The 18222-nt window shown below is 40.0% G+C and overlaps 2 protein-coding genes across 3 annotated transcripts; one reads left to right on the top strand and one right to left on the bottom strand.

The window, feature by feature from the left end:
• Positions 1 to 5269: 5269 nt before the first annotated feature.
• On the bottom strand, positions 5270 to 10688 carry Beta'cop (coatomer subunit beta'). The gene is made up of 8 exons (XM_070669173.1): positions 10550 to 10688; positions 9819 to 10170; positions 8800 to 9738; positions 8495 to 8730; positions 8095 to 8433; positions 7418 to 8017; positions 6565 to 6894; positions 5270 to 5542 (listed from the first exon to the last, which is right to left on the bottom strand). The coding sequence occupies exons 1-8, from the start codon at positions 10550 to 10552 to the stop codon at positions 5507 to 5509; spliced, it is 2835 nt and encodes a 944-aa protein (XP_070525274.1). The 5' UTR covers positions 10553 to 10688; the 3' UTR covers positions 5270 to 5506.
• Positions 10689 to 11948: 1260 nt separating this feature from the next.
• On the top strand, positions 11949 to 15639 carry LOC139109820 (serine protease inhibitor dipetalogastin-like). 2 transcript variants are annotated; one of them, XM_070669179.1, is made up of 8 exons: positions 11949 to 12084; positions 12251 to 12433; positions 12633 to 12776; positions 12901 to 13053; positions 13622 to 13786; positions 14099 to 14296; positions 14672 to 14833; positions 15344 to 15639. In XM_070669179.1, exons 1-8 carry the CDS (start codon positions 12036 to 12038, stop codon positions 15373 to 15375), a joined length of 1086 nt encoding a protein of 361 aa, XP_070525280.1. In that variant the 5' UTR covers positions 11949 to 12035; the 3' UTR covers positions 15376 to 15639. The 2 variants fall into 2 exon arrangements, with proteins under 2 accessions (XP_070525280.1, XP_070525279.1); XM_070669178.1 differs by lacking the exon at positions 15344 to 15639 and having other exon boundaries at positions 14672 to 15331.
• The last annotated feature ends 2583 nt before the right edge of the window (positions 15640 to 18222 follow it).

Here is an 18222-nt window from a genome sequence, read left to right on the forward strand (position 1 = left end):
GTGTAGTCTTCTTTCAGACGATCACCTCGCGCGAGGCTTCGTTGCCCAACGATTGTCCGAGAATAGCCTCCCCGCGAATTCGCGCGCTAGCTGCACCCTAGGGTCTCCCGGCACAGGATGCCGAGGAGGGTAACGCGCACCGGGGAAACGGGGCGAACTGGACCAATGGCCGGACGAATGTTTTGCGAGCACAGTGTTTTGTAAAACAAGCTGTGCACCCGCCGTGGGCTTTAATATTCCTCGTAAAATCGAGAACGCTACGAGCGTCGGCCGCGTCAACACCGCTGCGCGTATCGGACGCGGAAATAGCACGTGCATCTTGTTTTTCCGACCTAGGAACGCTCCCGCGAGGGAACACGTCGATGACGTTGTTACGGCATTTTTTTCTCCCGAATACTGTAAAGCAAATCACGTCGGATTTACAATTGCGAGAAGCGCGAGTTCTCACCGTCGAAGAGCAACGTATCTCTTTTACGCGATGGGTGAAATAAGAATCTGCAATAGACCAAACGGGGTAAATGTCATTTCTACTTTTCTAATCGTTGTAAGAAGTTTTCGAACCGCGGCTTGGATCGATCAATTTTTTTGCTTATCGCATTCCTTTATTAATTTTTAGTTGGTAAGTGGAAGTAATTGTTTTTTTTTCCTTTCCCTCAATTTCGTGCCGCTCCCGATTTATGAGAGAATCGAAATCCGAGAGGTATTATTTCCTCCTTCTTCGAACCGCCGTATTAATCCCACGAATTTCCTTTGTCCCGCAGGAACGTATGCTTTACAAGACGCAGTTTGACACGCTCGACGTAAACATCAGATCCACTTTATCCAAACAGATAGTGGACTCGGCTAGCCACGCATTATGCACCGGAAAGCGCGATTAAAGCGTATAATAAAATGTCAGTTATTACAAGTCAGCTACATGGGTTACACGTGCACGCGCTTCTGGCGTCAATATTTTAACACTTCGGCTGAAACTTAATGATACCGATTAATAAATTTATTAATTACTCAATTAATAATTTAATTAATGATTTTGTAAAGCGATATCGAAAGGTTTAACAAAGTATACTCGCGGCGAATAACTATATTTATCAAGGTGCTAAGAGCTAATTAATTATTATTAAATGTTACTGTTTTACATCGAGCCGCGTGAACGAAAGTTCGCGATCCGTTCGCGTTATCGACGAAAGGATTTTAGGACGAGCTCCGAGATAAGCCGGGTCGCCAACAACCCGCCCAAGACGGTGGGACCCGTGGCTTTGAATGACGTGCAACAGCTGTACGCGACTTCGAGTCGCGTTCCGTGCTCGTAAAACGGATACATTTAAATGACGAGCGATCAGAAAATGCACGGATACTTAAATCATCTGTTCATTGAAGCGTGTACATTCCTTAAAGTCTGTTACGTATTAAGATATTCATTTAAAATCCGACGGAAATTAGAAGATAGTAGTTAAGAAGCATTTTTTTTTCTTTTTTTTTTAAATTCAATAAATAAGATCTTCATTCTCGCAGGAATTATACTCTTGCGATTTTGGGTGCAATTTTGCCATTCGGAACGGATGGGAGGAAAGATAGTGCGCGACGACCTCGCGTGCCAAAGACGCTCGGGGGAGGAACGCTCGCGAGATTCACACGCACGTGCGTCGTGCGTGCGTGACGATGCGTGTAAGCTGGAGGGCCGCGGTGACATATAGCGACGACGGAGGACGATCGTTTAGGCGACTATTAGCAGCTTCGCGGTACGCTGCCTGGATGCACATGTGCGACTCCTGCGGGTTCGCTGAATGGAAAAAGAAGCATTCACCGCGCTTCGGTCGATCGTAGACCGAAAGTGCGAGACTTGTTGCGCTAATGACGTAAAGAAAAAAAAAGAAATCTATCGACCGAGTAAATTAATCTCCCAGTTGAACAATTGTCTTTCTAAGGAAACTCACTGAATTGTATTCGTAATGTTAAATAAACGTTTCGCGCTTAGGCTATTAAGCAACGATAACAAAATATTACAAGTCGTAAATTTCTTGAGACAGTGCCAGCGAAAGATCGACGCTGATTTCTTTTTCTTTTTTTTTTTTACATTTATTTCGGAACGAAAAAAATCTATTTTCAGTGCTCGCGGGGATTTCGCTTCGTCCTAATTCGATTATAGCACAGCAGCTTAGATGCCTTAATGCACGGTCGTTAAAAGTGGATTTAATTGAGCGTCGCAGAAAAAAAAAAAAGAAGAGGACCAGCCGAGCAAGTCGAGAGAGTGTCTCGGGTATCGCACGGTCGATTTATGATGATCCTCCCCGTAGAAAAACGGGAGAGGGCCATGAATTCACGACTGCTCGACATCGAAGAACACTGTAAGAGACGACGTCAAATTCCTCCGTGCCGCGCCGTCTAGGATCAAGGGTAATTACCCGTCGGAGTCGCCCGACAAATACTGCAATCGCGCGAGCGGGTTACTACAAAAATGTGGCGAAAATAAATAAAAATAATCATTAAATCGGCGTTGAAACGGCAGGCCACCGGACGGCGCCGTGTCGCAAAGACGGAAATAGACCCCCGGCCGTTAAGAGAATCGAGATAGGATCGGATGCGGAAGCGTCACGCTAGAGAAAGAAGTGATTTATCGATATCGCTCGTCCCTCCTCTCCTCCGTCGCTCCTCGCGGGCGAGTCATCTTTCGGTCAGCGGCTTTTTTTTTCTTTTCATTTTCTTTTTTTTTTTCTTCTCTCTTTCTTCTCCCTCCGCGGGCGAGATGCCGCGAGACGCGTGGCTTTTAAAGCGGGGGGCGGCATCTCGTGACGCGGACAATTTGTAGCGGAGTGTCAACGCGGCTGTTTCTATTTTCGAGTACGGCCAAGAGCGCGCGCTATCTTTTTCCTCCTCTGCATCCTCGTATTCTCCCGTTTTCCGCCCGCGTCCCCGTCCACCCCGGGCTCGCCCATCTACCTGCTCTTGTTTCTCAACTCAGCTCGCCCGCCGACGACGAGGCCGGCCCTCGCGAGGTCCGCGTTCTGGTGCAGACGCGGATTACCGCGGATCTCTCGGTCTCGTACCCTCGCCTCTCTCTCTCTTATATCGGTGGCTTACGTTTTCCGCTCTCCCGAACGTAAACACCACGTATTTTCGCTCCGCGATTTGTCGCGGGGGCGGAGGGTGGGAAGAAAGCCGCTCTCGAAAAGAAAAAAAAAGAAAGAAAAAAAAATCCGAATGCGCGAATCGTTCTTGTTTAATAACTCGGGCTATTTTACGGGAGAAACCGCGTCGGGAAAATTGGCGTCGCAAACGCATTACCGGCGAGATGCTCTGAGGGAAGAAAAAAAAAATAACGAAGCGAGGAATAATGCGAGGAATTTGCGCGACGCGAATGACGAAATAAATTAATATACCGCGCGTGAGAACATGAGACGGATACCGCGGCAGAGATCAACTGCTCTGCAGCACTTTGAAATACCCCGAGAGAACAAGCGGACGGGCGACGTGAGGGTCGAATGAGCTTGCAATCGTGTTTCAATTAGTTTTGAGATCGTGCGACTTGTTAACGCGAACATTGCCCGAACGTCTGCATAATTACATGCGTATATTCCTGGCGCCGGACACGTTTCGAAGATCAAAATATCATTTTTCCTGGATATAGCTTTGATATTGGATAATATAAACGTAGCTCATGCGACGTGTCTCTTTTTATCAGCAACCGGAGGATACGTTAACATTCATTTGTATTTAATTTACTGATGTATGTGAGTATATAACAACATTGATGCGGAAATTGATACGAAATCAATTAAGTTCTAGCAAATTAATTCGGCCAAATGATCGGCGACTGTTCTCTCTCGTTTCTTTACAAGCGGATATTTAATGACTTTCGAGCCTTTTCAACATCGCAACAAAGATTATTGACTACATCAACGCGAAACGCCAAGCGAATACATTTCCACGCAGTATTCTGAATATCGTCGAAATAAACGCGATAATTCGTCCGGTCCACGGCGGCTCTTTCTCTTATTGTTGTTTCTGTGGTCAGAAACCCGAGTTGCATCGAACGCGCGTGCATGCGACAAACCCGGAGAGCTTATCCGTGCATTTTTTGCGATCGAGCGAGGCTCGAATTCGAGAACGCCGACCTCAGCGTCGTGCCGCCGAGGATTTGCAGCGAGTGCGTTTCAGCGGGTAAAAGAAAAGAAAAAAAAAAATTTGCACCGCCGGTTGACGCACTCCGACATCGGTCGGAACGGGAGAATAATCGTTCGATCGGCGAGTTATTAAAATAAACGTCGCGCTTTGGACTCGCGTCCCGTGCAAGAAAGTTCAGATGACAAAGCGACGCGCTCGCTGGACGTGTGTTCCAATTCCCTTTTTTTTTCTTTCATGGAACAATACTGCATAATAAGATGAAAAAAAAGAAATCTATTATTATCGCATTGTACCCTACTTACGAAAAGAATATGCACTATTTCGGTTACTGAGATAAGTTTAACTCTTCGCACCTCCTCTTCCTGTTGGCGTTAATAACGAGTATATTTTGCCTCAACACGCACGCCCGTTCCCTCTTTCGTGAGTGCACGGCCGGGCACGTACGGCTCGTGCTAACTGCGCCTCTTTGTTTTTCCCCCCGGCACCTTGTGACACGTACGGGTGTATCGATTCGACTCCGGCTTTTACGCACGCACTCCCGGCCGGCCCGAAAATCCAAAGGGAAATGCAACGTGACAAATACGCGCAGCTGATATACCGAGTGGACTCGGGATCGGCCGCTTCAAAGTTGAAAATACACGCCTGCAAATTTAGAGTTGATTATTTTCGCACAAATGAAAGGATGTATCGTTTGATACTCGTAACGTCTTAAAATATCTATTACATAATAACATTTATAATATAATAAATAGTATTTTTTTTTTTCCTTTTTTTTTTTTTTTTTGCGCTTAGTCCAAGTTCCAAATTGAAACTTTTCGTTAACATCGGTTCCAAACAGAACGAGAAGTGACGTCGTGTTACTTATAAATGCTTTCAAAATTGAATTTTAAAACAATTTTGAAACTTCATCGTATACTACAGATTTATTGACGTCAAGAAATCATCACTGGCGATAAAGATGGATTTCTATTTCTTTTTTCAAACAAATATTAATTATTTTTTTCGTCTATTTTTGGATATACTTATTATATGTGTTTTAATAAATCATAAGTAACATGCTTTTACTGTCTGCGGCTGGTACTGAAAATAGAGACATTTGCAATAAAACGCAGATAAGTATGAGAGAATACAGAAGTACGTATTACACTTTCCGTTATTAACAATATATTTAACTTTTAATTATTCGCTGCTGTCAACCGACAAGTACTGCATTATCTTCATTAATTTATGCAGTGATATAAACATACTTGTTTACAGGGAATAAGTTTTATTTTAATACTTGATTCTAACGATTATCGTCGTCTTCTTATTTTCTTGTAGGGAATGACTTGATGGTAGGAGAATGAATGTATGATGGATGTACGCCATTCATCTCCTTCAACGGTTAATCCTCGAGAAGATCATCATCGAGATTGACACCCTGGAATGAAAAAATAATTCAATTATTTTATAAACTACGAGATGTATACAGTCATTGAGTTTATACAATAATTTTACAGCTTCTCTTTCTCTCTTAAAATCATAAAAGCGAGAAATATTGAAATACAGATATTCCTAAACGTACTATCGCGAGTGAATGGAAAAAAGGGAGGCAGAGCGTGACAAAACGTAGTAATGGTCGGAACCTTACAGTAGGTGGGGTACGGTTCGACTCCAGAGTCGCGTGTTATGGCAACAAGTCTGTAAACAAACTGCAGCGTGACTGCCTTGCAGCAAATAAGCCCCGAGGCTTTTCGCAAAAGCTCGCAGAGAAAAAGAGAAAGAGTGTGCACTACTTGTTCTCCTACTTTTCGTATCAGTTACATCAAGACCGGATTTAATGATTTGTCGCCGATTTTCTATTGCACAAAAATGCTCAAAAAAAAAAAGAAAAAAGAGACAGCTTGATATAAACGAAACTCGTATAAGTAAAAAAAAATTTTTTTTAATAAATAAAAAAAATTTTTATATTAATTTTATCGCAACATTAAATGTTTTAAATTTGTCATGAATAATACATAAATCGTAATCACGATATAAAATACACACATAGTTATATAAATACGATGTGCATTTCGATGTATTCTGCACGTGCACAGGATTCATGCATGTATGGTATATACGCTGTGCAGCCCCTTTCTTGCCATGTTTTGGTAATGCTATACCCGTCTAAAGTTACGTCCGTATTTAAGAGTATTAAACCGTCGCCTAATTGTACGCCTTCAAACTCTTATTCGTTCGCGCCTTCTTCGCTTTCGGCTTATCTTCAGCGATCTTACGGTTACGAAATGTTTGATACTTATATTATGAGATTATCTCCTTAAAGCAAATTAATCATTTCTAATTCTAATATTAGAACGTATATATACTTTGTTACAAAGTTAATAAGAAGAACCGATAACATTTGCGAGTGTGTGTATATGTATTAAAAACTGTTTTAAAAATATTACAAATAATACTCACTGAAGTATCGATATTGTCGTCAATCTCCAGATCAATGTCTATATCGTCGTCGTCTACCATGAGAGGTCTGGTATTACTTGTAGGTTTTGTCGTTGTTTTCTCAGGTACTTCTGACTTCGTGCTAGATGTAGATGCTTTATTTAGAAAGAGGTTGTCCTTTAAGTTTGATATTGAAAGATTTTGCAATCTGTCGATCGCGCTTTCTTCGATTCCCTCATCCAGTTTCTCTGAGCAGTTTTCGAAAGTCTCATTTAAGTTTGTTGTATATTGAAATGTTCCCAGCTGCTCAGCGGCCGACATTTCCTCAAATGGTTTTCTCTCGGTATTAGGCTATAAAAGTAGCATAACATATTGAATCATGCGGTTTTTTTGTAATCATATCTAACAATATATTTTCTTCAAAATATTTTATGTGATTATTAATTATATTTGTTTCATAATAACACGGATTGCTTTGTCGGCGAAACGCAAGATTTATCGGCAAGCCCAAGATCGCGTTTATATAGTTCTCCCTGGCTGTAACGACGCGATAACTGAGATGCAGAGACCTAAGATTTTTATCGGTAATAACCATGACACGATTTTATTACGTGATTATGAGCTACCTATAAAAATATTATTGAACTCCTTCACGGCGCTTTTGTTGTTGCAATTATACCTGTCGGTCGAGATTGGTCTTCGCGAGATGATTTGCGTCATATTAATACGATCGCAGTTGTTGTTTTTCGATTAATCGGCTCAATCCGTTACTAATCGGGGATCTCGACTTTGTCATAATTTATTTTAATAACTAACTTTCTAATATTTGATTATTATTAATATCGTTAAATATTTATAAATAATATTACTATACCGTAACAGTGGGAAATGCAGAAGCTGGAATCCTTTTCTTGCTTTCTTCCCGTAAGAACTTTTCCACTTTTAAGGCTTCTCTGTATCCGGGGAAAAGATTTTCGTACTGTTCTGGATCCGCTAAACTCTGTCCAGCTTTCTCGCTCACTGCCGAGAGTTTTTCTTTCCATAGTTTAATAATAGAGGAGATTTTACTGGGTGCGTATGTCCTGGCGAAGAATGCGGCTTCGGGAATCCTGTCCGTCTTGATTAAAATGTCAATACATTTATCCACGTCGCCCAATATGAAATTCGACATAAAGGAAATGTTGTTCTTTCCCGCTTCGTCTGCCGCAGAGCCAAGCTTCTGTATCATATCCGCGTTTCCTGTGCTTGTAGCTAATAACAATAAACCAGCAAAATCTTGTGCTTGATGCAGACATTCTTGAGCCAAACAGAGTCTCCCTTTTTGTGTAGCAAGGGTTGATAACTGTCGCCACTTTTGCTGACTGTTCGCTTCCTTGGCGAGAGTATGTGCGGTTGCAAGATTTCCTAGTGCGAGTGCCAGCTCGAATCTATGTTCAGGATCCGTCGATACGGCTAAAGCTTGTTCTTTGAAACCCTGTAAGATAAAGATAAAGACAACAGTTGTATAGTAGTTACTACAACACAATTAATGCAACAACAAATATCACATACCTGCTTTTCTAAGAAGTGAGCTACTCGCGTTCGATGTTCTTTCGGAACAGTCGGCAATACTCTATTGGCAGTTTCAAAATCTTTTCGCATAACTGCAGTTTGATATTCTAGTACTGACAAAAGCAAAGAATACGATACGACAGAGAGTTCTTTATCGCAAAGATATAGTCTATTGTCTCTTGGAACGTATCCTAGCAAGTACATCGGTCTATCGAGATGCGAGACAGTGACTACTTCTCCACCGACGAAATAATTAATACGATTGACGCTGTTGGTATAAATAAAACAATCGCCGACCCATAAGCCAGTTTTCACTACTTCGTTCATCTCTGCTAACATCTGAAAATATTATTTATAAGAAAAATAACAAATGCTTCCTAAAGAAATTAAGTAAACGTACCTCAAATGCATTTTCAATATCCTCAGCATTTTCTGTGGCATTAGCGACTGCATCCGCTTGATACTTTAGTATAAAATATTGATCTGACGTGGCTAATGCTACCAACGAGGCATTTTCGGCCCAATATACGTGCGTAGGCTGTATGTCTATACGACGTACCAATTTTAACGTATCCCAATCAAAGAAAGAGAGGCCAGATCCAGACGATACACCAAGTAAAAATCCACCAAAAATACCTGCAAGTGACAACAATGTAGACAAATTAAATCGATATAAAAAAAACAGAAGAATAAAAAATGACATACCATCCGCTCCAAAATCTGGCTTGAAACTTTTCTTTTCTTTGAAGTTTTTAAAGACCTTCACTGTCGTATTGCTCTCCCTTACTGCGTACTGACTTGAGTCCGCTGCCCATACGAATTCCGAGGCCTGCCCGAATGCCTTATTTCTTAATGCCATTGATGTATATATGATATATTCGCCATCGCCGCAGACCACCAAAAATCGTCCGTTCGGATTATGTTGTATAGTCTGTGGGTATATCTCGCAGGCGCCCATGTCTTTGACGGCCAACGGTAGCCGCTCTCCATCCTGCGCTTCTTCACCTAACGCTTTCAAGTTCACTTGCTGGATCTCGCTGTGGCGTGCCCACACGATCTTTCCGCCCAACGAGTCCATCGACACAGCTGGTTCTTCCCGGCCAACCTTCACCATAACGCTTCCCTCGTCATATCCAATGGCAACATTGTTTGAACCTCGCATGCACGCTATGGTCCAGACTCTTTCGAAACCGTAGTTAAGCGAAGACTCCAATCGGTACGTACCCGCATGCCATATTCTTACCGTACCGTCTTCCGAGGCCGTGAGAACGATCGGCAATTCTGGATGAAAACAGACCGCGGAAATATTTTGCGAGTGACCCTCCAGAGTTTGTACACAGGTTTTATTTTGATAATCCCATATTTTAACGTATTTGTCATCAGCTCCTGATATAAGGTACGGTTTATCCCCACCGTGATAATAATCCACGCAATTAACACCCTTTTCGTGGCCCTCCAAGGTAAAATTAGCCGTGGGCGAACCGAGCTGCCATACTTTGACAGTTCTGTCTAGGGATGCACTGGCAAAAGTGTTATTGTCCTTTGGATTAAATACAATCTGCATGACATAATGCGTGTGACCTTCAAATACTTGCTGGCAAATCCAAGACTTCTCCCAGTTCCATAATTTTATCCACATATCATCTATAAAAAAATTAAAAAATTAATTATAAAAATAAGTATACATTTATAGCAAATACAAGAATTAGCCTTGTTTAACTGACCACTGCTTGTAAGTATAAACGGTTGTGTCGGATGCACGGCAATACATCTGACATAATCACTGTGAGCTTCGAATGAGTGAACTCGCTCCAAAGTATTGTAATTAAATATTCTGATCTGCATGTCGTCCGAGCCAGTAATAACCCAGTTCTTGCGTGGGACAAACTTTGCCGTTCGTACCGGCAAGTCGCACACCTCGAACGTCTTCACCAGGGTCTGCGTCTCGTGATTCCAAATGTTGACATTGCCCTGGTACAGCGAGCACAGCATCCATGGCTCGGTTGGATGAAGATCCACGCTTTTGACTCTATCTGACCTGGCCGTCAGCTTCCGTTTGATGTCTAATCTTAGAGGCTAGATAAAAGAAATTCTTGGCTTACAATCTGTCGACGAAATTCAAACCGTGTACTTTTTTCTTTTCCAGCATTTGCTTCGCCGAGCGAGATTACCATCGTACAGTAGTTTCCACGGCGAGCGTTATGGCCGTGGAATTCGCAACGCGACTTTCCTTTCCTAAAAGTCGCGGAAACCGGAGTACGACACGCCGCCCGGTTACAGAGTTACATTACGCGAAAAGAATTTATCGTCATTGAGAAACGGAAGCGGATGTTTTGACGTGTTTGCGATGGGATAAATGTCAACGCAGATACGAACACGCGAGTTAACCGTTGCTTTGTCGAACCCGCGGATCGATTCTTCCCGCGCATCTCGTCGTCGTATTTTCTCTACGTACCATTTTGTCACCGTTGATTGTTCACTGTGTCCACTGGCAAGTACGAAGTAATCGCCACGATTACATCAACCGAGTCCCAAACACGATATTCCAGCCATGAAGTTGGGACGTGGCCTGTGCCATCGCCAGCGCCGTCTTTGATCGACAGAGGGAAGCTCGAGTTGAATATTTCCCGATGATAACAGAACCAATGCATCTCTTTTACCATTTCCAACTCGAGCTTCTTTCCGTCGATCCACGGATGGCATCAGTAGTGACCGAGCGAAGGGATTTCTACACGGGAACGGTGTCCTGACCTAGACACTTTACCAAACTCGAGAGCAATGACCTCACTCATTCTAGACTCCTGATACTTCTCGAGCTCTTTCGAAGACTTGACGTTCGAGAAACCTCAACATTGGCTTATCATATTTTTTTTTTACAAAATCTTACGAAATAATATCTTTACAAAATTATCGTCGAGTTATTTGTATAAATAAATTTTTACAAAATTATTAAAAAAATAATTTTCTTTACAAAATTAATTTTTTTTTTTATTGTTTTGGTTTAATTATAATTGAGGATTAAATTATTATTTATTAGATTGTTAATGTTTTTTTTTTAATAATATTAGACAGTATAGAGAGTGAGTTTTGCGCGCGTTACTTATTCTTGTTTCTTCTACGTTAAAGAAAACTGTTTTATATTTAATAATTGTTATCAATAAATTACGACTGTATGTACATATTTTACATGCTATTTTAAATGCTTCTCGTTTCTTTAAATCTAATATACATATGTATGTATTGTACAATATATGCCAAGCGGTGCATAGTGCAAAATAATAAAAATAAAGCAGACGCACTTGCGAGACGAAATGAATAGAATTAATTCGGTCATATATGCCTTTATTAAAATCAGATTACATATTTATCTGTTTTATTTTGCTTATCTTTTAATTTTTATTTTTACGTGAAACGGAAAACTTGTTTCATTGTTAATAATTCGTTATAATTATCTGTTGTATTAATATAGTAATATATTATTAATAAATACTAATTTATAATTGCAATTAAATATAATTCTTCTCCTTCCTTCTTTTATTTTATTTTATTTTTTATATTTTTTTCTTTTTTTTTTTATTACGCGTCATAACTTTAATTAATAATTCAGTAACTAATTCGTCGACAAAGGAACATACATTACATAAAACACGTTTATTCGTGACGTGTTTTTACGCGACAAGGTATTAATTTACATGTCAGATCACGTTTAAATCAGTAAGACAAATTGGCGGCGGGGGATCAATAATGACGCATTGTTACAATTGATTTCGCTAGCGTTGCCTGGCAGTGACACGTATTCGATATCGAATTTCCCTGATTATTACCGACGAGAGGAATGCACAACAATGTGTCCAATCGAGAGGAAAAAAAAGGGATGCAGGTGCACGGATCGAGCATAGTCGACGCGGATTCTTCAACGACCGAGACCAACATTCGCAGCAATGTCGTTTTCACTTGCACGTTACGTTTTTCTCCTCCGTCTTTTTCTCGGTACAACGAATTTTATTAATATTTCTCATCAATTTTAATACGAATTTTGTTGATACGTGAAAACATTTTCTTTAAAAAAAAAAAAAAAGAAAAAAGAGAAAAAACAGTGAATAAAACACAAAATAAATTATTAAAAAAAACTTAATTAATTAAAAAATGTTTGTAGCGTTCGGGATGTACGGTAAAATGGGACTTGCGCTTACTTTGGACGACAAAATGGCACTATACCAGAACTGCATAATTTTCGATAAGCCGGATATGTATGGTGGTCCGGTGTGCGGCGACAATGGGATGACGTACGCTAACAGTTTATACTTGGATTGTAAAAATCACCACAACCGCGAGACTGGTAAGTGAATTTTCCATTTGGATTAAAACCTCCGTGATGTTTCGCAAATTCAAAATTAAAATAAAACCCTAAAGAGCCATCATGCGGTGCATTATTAATTTTTTTTATTACTATTTTTTTTTTACAGAATTACGTACGTTTCAAAGCGTTAATTAAAAAAAACTTTTCAGTCATTTTTTATCGTGTCGTTTTTTTTTAGTTGCTACGTTGCACCCCGGTGAGTGTTTGGGAAATGAAGAATATTGTAACGTCAATCTGTATTACGAACCGGTCTGCGGTTCGGACTTTAAGATTTACACCAACATGGAATCTCTGCTGTGCGTTCGTCACAGGCGATCGAAAAGTAAGATTGCAATACTTTTCACGTGTAATATTAAATTGCAAATATTCACTATACATGGATATATTAATATTCGATCTGCGTTCAGACGTTTCCAATTTTTTTTTTCTTTTTTTATTCGTTCCAGATTTAACAGCCGCGCCGACAACGAATTGCGCCCTGGGCGACGATTGTTACCGAGGTGGCACCGAACATTACGGGGTGAATCCGGTCTGCGCCAGTAACGGGCTCACGTATCAAAACGCGGCGCAGCTCAAGTGCCTGCAACGATATAATCCCGGTAAGGGATTACGACGAAAGTTACGCAGAAGCGTTTAGTTATGATTCGCCTAATTGCCGGCAAGTAGTCGGAAATAACGTTCAAACTCCTCCGGTACCTTCGCGCTCTCTTAAGTCTCGCGACGCGGCGGCGCGGAATTAATTTAGAGTCCCGCTTTGAACTAAATGTTTCGTCGGCATAACCTGGTTATCCCTCCGGATTACGATTTACATCCGAATCAAGATAGTTACCCGCCGCCGCGCGACGGTCATGCAGATTCAAACGCGATTCTCTGTAAACTTTATTAATGAGCGGGACGATGGCAGAGAAATATCCGAGATTTATTACGCGTTATAAAATTATCCTTTGGAATTGGAAATTAAATCAATCGAAAGAATCGCGGCGGGAACGAAGGCGATAAACGAAGGCGATTCAAGAACACAAATTAAGTGAGATTCGTGAAAATTGGAATTTTGTTATAATTTATTTTAAACGTGCTAAGCGAACGAAGGAGCGTTTGCGCGTTGCCATTTATTGCATGTTTAATCGAGCTCGAGGCATCGCCTCTGGACTTATTTTATTTTTCTAGGATTGCAAATTATTCACGACGGCGGTTGTCGCGTGGAGTTTGTCCACCAGTTTTATGGCTCGGCGGTCTGTAATATCGCGAAAGCAAGATACGAGTGGAATCCGGTCTGCGGATCGGACGGAGTCACTTATCCGAATCCTTTTGTCTTTCTCTGCTACCAACCACGTGCGTAAAGTATAAATTAATTAAAATATTATTAAAAATATGCGTAAATTAATAGTTTTTACGAGTTCCATTGACGTAGACGACTTGTTTTTAGCGAATAAATAATTTTTAATCGATTTCCTATTTATTCGAAATGCTTGAGGGAATTTTTTAAAACAAATTATTTATATAGCTTGTCGACGGGTTTCCTCATTCAATAAATAGTTCAAAGTCCGCGAAAGCAGCTTACTTTTCCATTCGAGGAGAGTACGCATTTGGATTACATTTCAATGCGAAAAGGCATGCGTATGTAGCTTACTTTCTTTAATTTAGATCTAAAAGTAATTTCCAACGGAGAATGCGACACGCACAGCCACGAATCCTGCATAGAAGCGCACACAAATACGACGATTCTACCAAATGGCGAGTACGTGAACGAAGTCTTCACCGCGGACGACGAGGTTTGCGGGAACGACGGCCGAACGTATCCGAGTGTACATCACTTGCAATGCCACACTCGCCACGATAAATGTGAGTCTTGCGTCGCAACGGAGACGAATAAAGAAAGACGAACGGCGAACGGAACGGTGCTACGTTTCATCCCAATTTCTAAATGCATTATCAACTAGCATCTCTCGAAATCCCGTTATTTTTAACACGCTCAAATAATTTATTAATTTTAATTCTGAAAATTCTAAGCGTTCGTGGAAACTTTAAGTGTCGGTAAAATTTTCTACTTCACGATTTTATGCGTCGAATTAATAATAAAATCCGTTAACAGTAATAATAATAAATTGATAAAAATAAAATTATCCTGGGCTTCGAGATTTTACGTTCTACATTTTTCGTCACTGATTTTTCACGACAAGCTTGAATTATTACACGAGAACAATGCGCGTCCCGCAGATGTATTTTTAAAGCATCACGGGTCGTGTTCCGGACCGGATGATCAGCCTTGCGGTTCGGTACCGGAAGAGGAGCACAGGCAACCGGTGTGCGGCACCGACGGCAGATCCTACGTCAGCCCAGAGGCCCTTTGGTGCGCCAAATTACGTTATCCGGAAAGAGGTGAGATTTGCAAATCACACGGCGCATATCTATACATATAACAAAACTTCAAATCTCTCTCCCACGCAATATTCGCGTTTACGCTCGCACGATGGTATTTTCACTAAAAATTCTCTCTGCCGGTTAACTTGCCTACGTCGCGTAAAATTGCGCACGCTTCGCGTAATTTCGGTTTTGTTCCGACGCGCAAATGTGGATTTGCAACATAACAGGAAAAACGCAATTTCGCAGCAATTTTTGGGATTATCTAAAATCTTATTACGTATACGAGAGTGTCTTAGCGACGCGCTTTACGCCTCGCGCAGCGGAAGAGATCGCGATCTCGCGCGATAAGTTCTATTAAGTTGTACGTAAATCTGTACAAAAAAAAAATATTCGCAAATACGAGACATTGATTAGCCTGATTTTAATCGCCCCAAGTGTGCTCTCAACTGTCAAAGCGCGATAATATTATAAATAATGCAAGAGATATAATTACTCGTAACCGATTTAATGTACTTTTTTTTGCAGATATTGTTTACAAGCATGACGGCCCGTGTTAATAAAGATAGAATTGTAGACTATCGGAGTCATGTGTGAAAAAATCAGAAGCTGTTAATATAATAACATAACATAAGTAATGTAATAATAAAAAACAATCTATGTAAAAAAAATTTATAAAATTTATAAAAAAAATTTTTAATTGTATTAATAAGTTATTTTGAAATACCCCCGATTCGAGTCTGTTGGGACAATTCGTTCTTCATTATTTTTAAACGAAATTGCACTCTTTTATTCATCCTTAAAACGTTACTGCACGCAGGAACGTGCAATGTGCTAACGCGATTGTATGCAATGTGTAAATGCATGTGAATGTCCACAATGTATCGAGCTCGGGTTGTCGGTGGGTTCACTAAGCCCAAATGACTATACGGATCAGTCATCCCTGCGGGGGATGCGCGCATGATGCAAGGTAATCCTGTAGTACGTCATCTATAATTTATCTGAACGGTGTTTCCACATGATGTAACTACCGTTTCGCAGAGAGGAGAAGCAGACGTTATTTCGAACGGGTTAAGGTCGTTTTCGCGGCTATTTATTTATTTATTTATTTTTTAAACAATTTTCAAGATTCCGTAAAAAGTAGACGGATTTAAACGCAAGTGTAGGAAGAAGCAAGTGAACGATAAACGGCGACAAAATTTCACATGTATAATAACTTTTAAATAGTTTATACGAAATTTATTTTTGAGGAAAAAAAAAATTTCTTATTGATTTATGCGGCGAGAGTATTAAAATATATAATAATCCTTGTTGATTTATTGCTAAAATTATTATTTCCGAATTATAGTCGAGCAAAAATTATTTCCGCTTGTGTAACAAGACCGCCCAGCAGACCAGGGCATTGAACTAGACCTCGCGAATGAATCCCACGGAAACCGATGAGAGGTAACTTTCCATGATGGAGATTATTTGGACTTTCCACCGGCATAAACTGTGTACATTCACTTAATACCTACTTAATGATGTAAAGGCCCTATGGCCGACTGCGAGCGATTGCAAAAAAAAAAAGCAGCTTAAAGGCAAGAAAACAGTTTAATTTTTATAAAAACCGAAATAATAAAAAAGAAACAATTATGATAAGATAGTCGATAAATTAAATTGACGATCTAACCTGAGACCTTATTTATAGAAACGGGCTGACGTCGGACAATGAATTTTATTTGTATAATTAATTAAAATGACAGAATTTTTTTTCGTTTAGCAATGCAAAGTTAAATGTAAATTAATTGTATATTTAATAATATCTGTACGATTCAATTTTAGATTTCGTATTATTTTAAATTCCAAAGATTATGTAGAATTAATCTTTTTTTTTTCATTAAGATAAGAAAATTTTGAATAGCATTTTGCACATATGGGAGATAAAGTACTTTAAAGATAATCACGAGGTAACAAGCAAACAAGTAGTCAGATTTAGTGCTTGAAGTGCGGCAAAAAATTAAAATTGGCGAATTTCTTTTTCACAGTACAATTTCGTCCAAAAAAAAAAAAAACATTAAATTTTTTAGAAATAATTGGAAGCCAAAGCGCGCCTTATTAGCGAATTATCTTTCATCCGATCGTCAAAATGTCACAAGCCACGTTCCAGTCATCCATTTCGCTCGTAGCATAATTGCGCGGCGTGATTGCGGTGCAGAGTAACGATCGGAAATTTTTGTCAATCAGTCTACAATCCGATAGTTAGAAGGCAGGAAATTGCGAAACAATCGTAGCCGCAAGAAAATAGACGACGGCTAAATGAAGGTAAAGTAGAAAGAACGAAAGAGAAAACGTATGATTGTCCCTTCGCGGATGATCGGTGGAAAGATGCGACCGACCAGTTTCGCCAGATCCGGCGTTGCGATTAACGATGAGAACGGATTTTCTCACGAGTCCCTGACACATTCCCCTGGTAGCCGGGGCAGCCTCATTCTCGCGCGTATATGGAATATGGAATATGCCGAGGAAGATTGCGCGTGACGTGTTTTGTTGCTGATTTTACGGTAATATAACGCGACAGGTGCATCCTGTTTCCGAGCGAGCGTATCTTAAAATAAGGGGACCCAAAGTGTAAGACGGTAATTTAAAAAAAGCTGTGTAGTCTGAATTATTTTACATAATTCCAGGGCAATATAACAATAAACCTAAATAATACAGATAATCCAAATGAAGTTGATCAAGAATTAAGTTAGTATATTTAGATATTTGCAACGCACTTGCGGGTAATACCTTTATTGATACAAGGATGCGGTAAGAGTTGCATCAAACGTGTCAGATAATAACTATGTAAATACAGAACTCGCGTAAATGATGAAGGAACGATAATAAACTGTGTTAAGTAATTATACGCCGATTATGCGCGTAGCCTCTGCATTTCAAAGTTTATGCGCGATTCATCCAGATATCGTGGCGCGATCGTGTTTTACGAGAGCGCGAAAAATGAAAAAAAGGGGGAAAAAAATCCACTTTGCTGAAATAATGAAATCTTAATTAATGATGTTACGTCGCTCTGCGAAAAGTGCTGTTTAGTTGCACCATTTATTACGCAAGTTTGTATAAAAGCATTTTTGTAATGCTTTATGTTTTGATGGCCGGTGCCACATTCATCTTTTACTCCGCTGAAGCTCATGCGGATTGGCAAGTTTCATGATTTATTTTTACAAATTCTTTATTTAATTGTCTTATTTCATATATTTTATGTATATTTATATATTTTGAAGAAATGATGTGGGATGCATAAAAAATTTTTAACCACACCGGTTGTATTTAAAGAAAATATTAAAAGTATGTACAACCGACAGTCCGCAGTCTGTTTAAGTGGGACGGGAAATTTTTGCTGCATTTCACATTAATAATTTACATTACAT

Source organism: Cardiocondyla obscurior, linkage group LG18 (genome assembly GCF_019399895.1).
Source record: "Cardiocondyla obscurior isolate alpha-2009 linkage group LG18, Cobs3.1, whole genome shotgun sequence".
NCBI classification, from domain to species: domain Eukaryota; kingdom Metazoa; phylum Arthropoda; class Insecta; order Hymenoptera; family Formicidae; genus Cardiocondyla; species Cardiocondyla obscurior.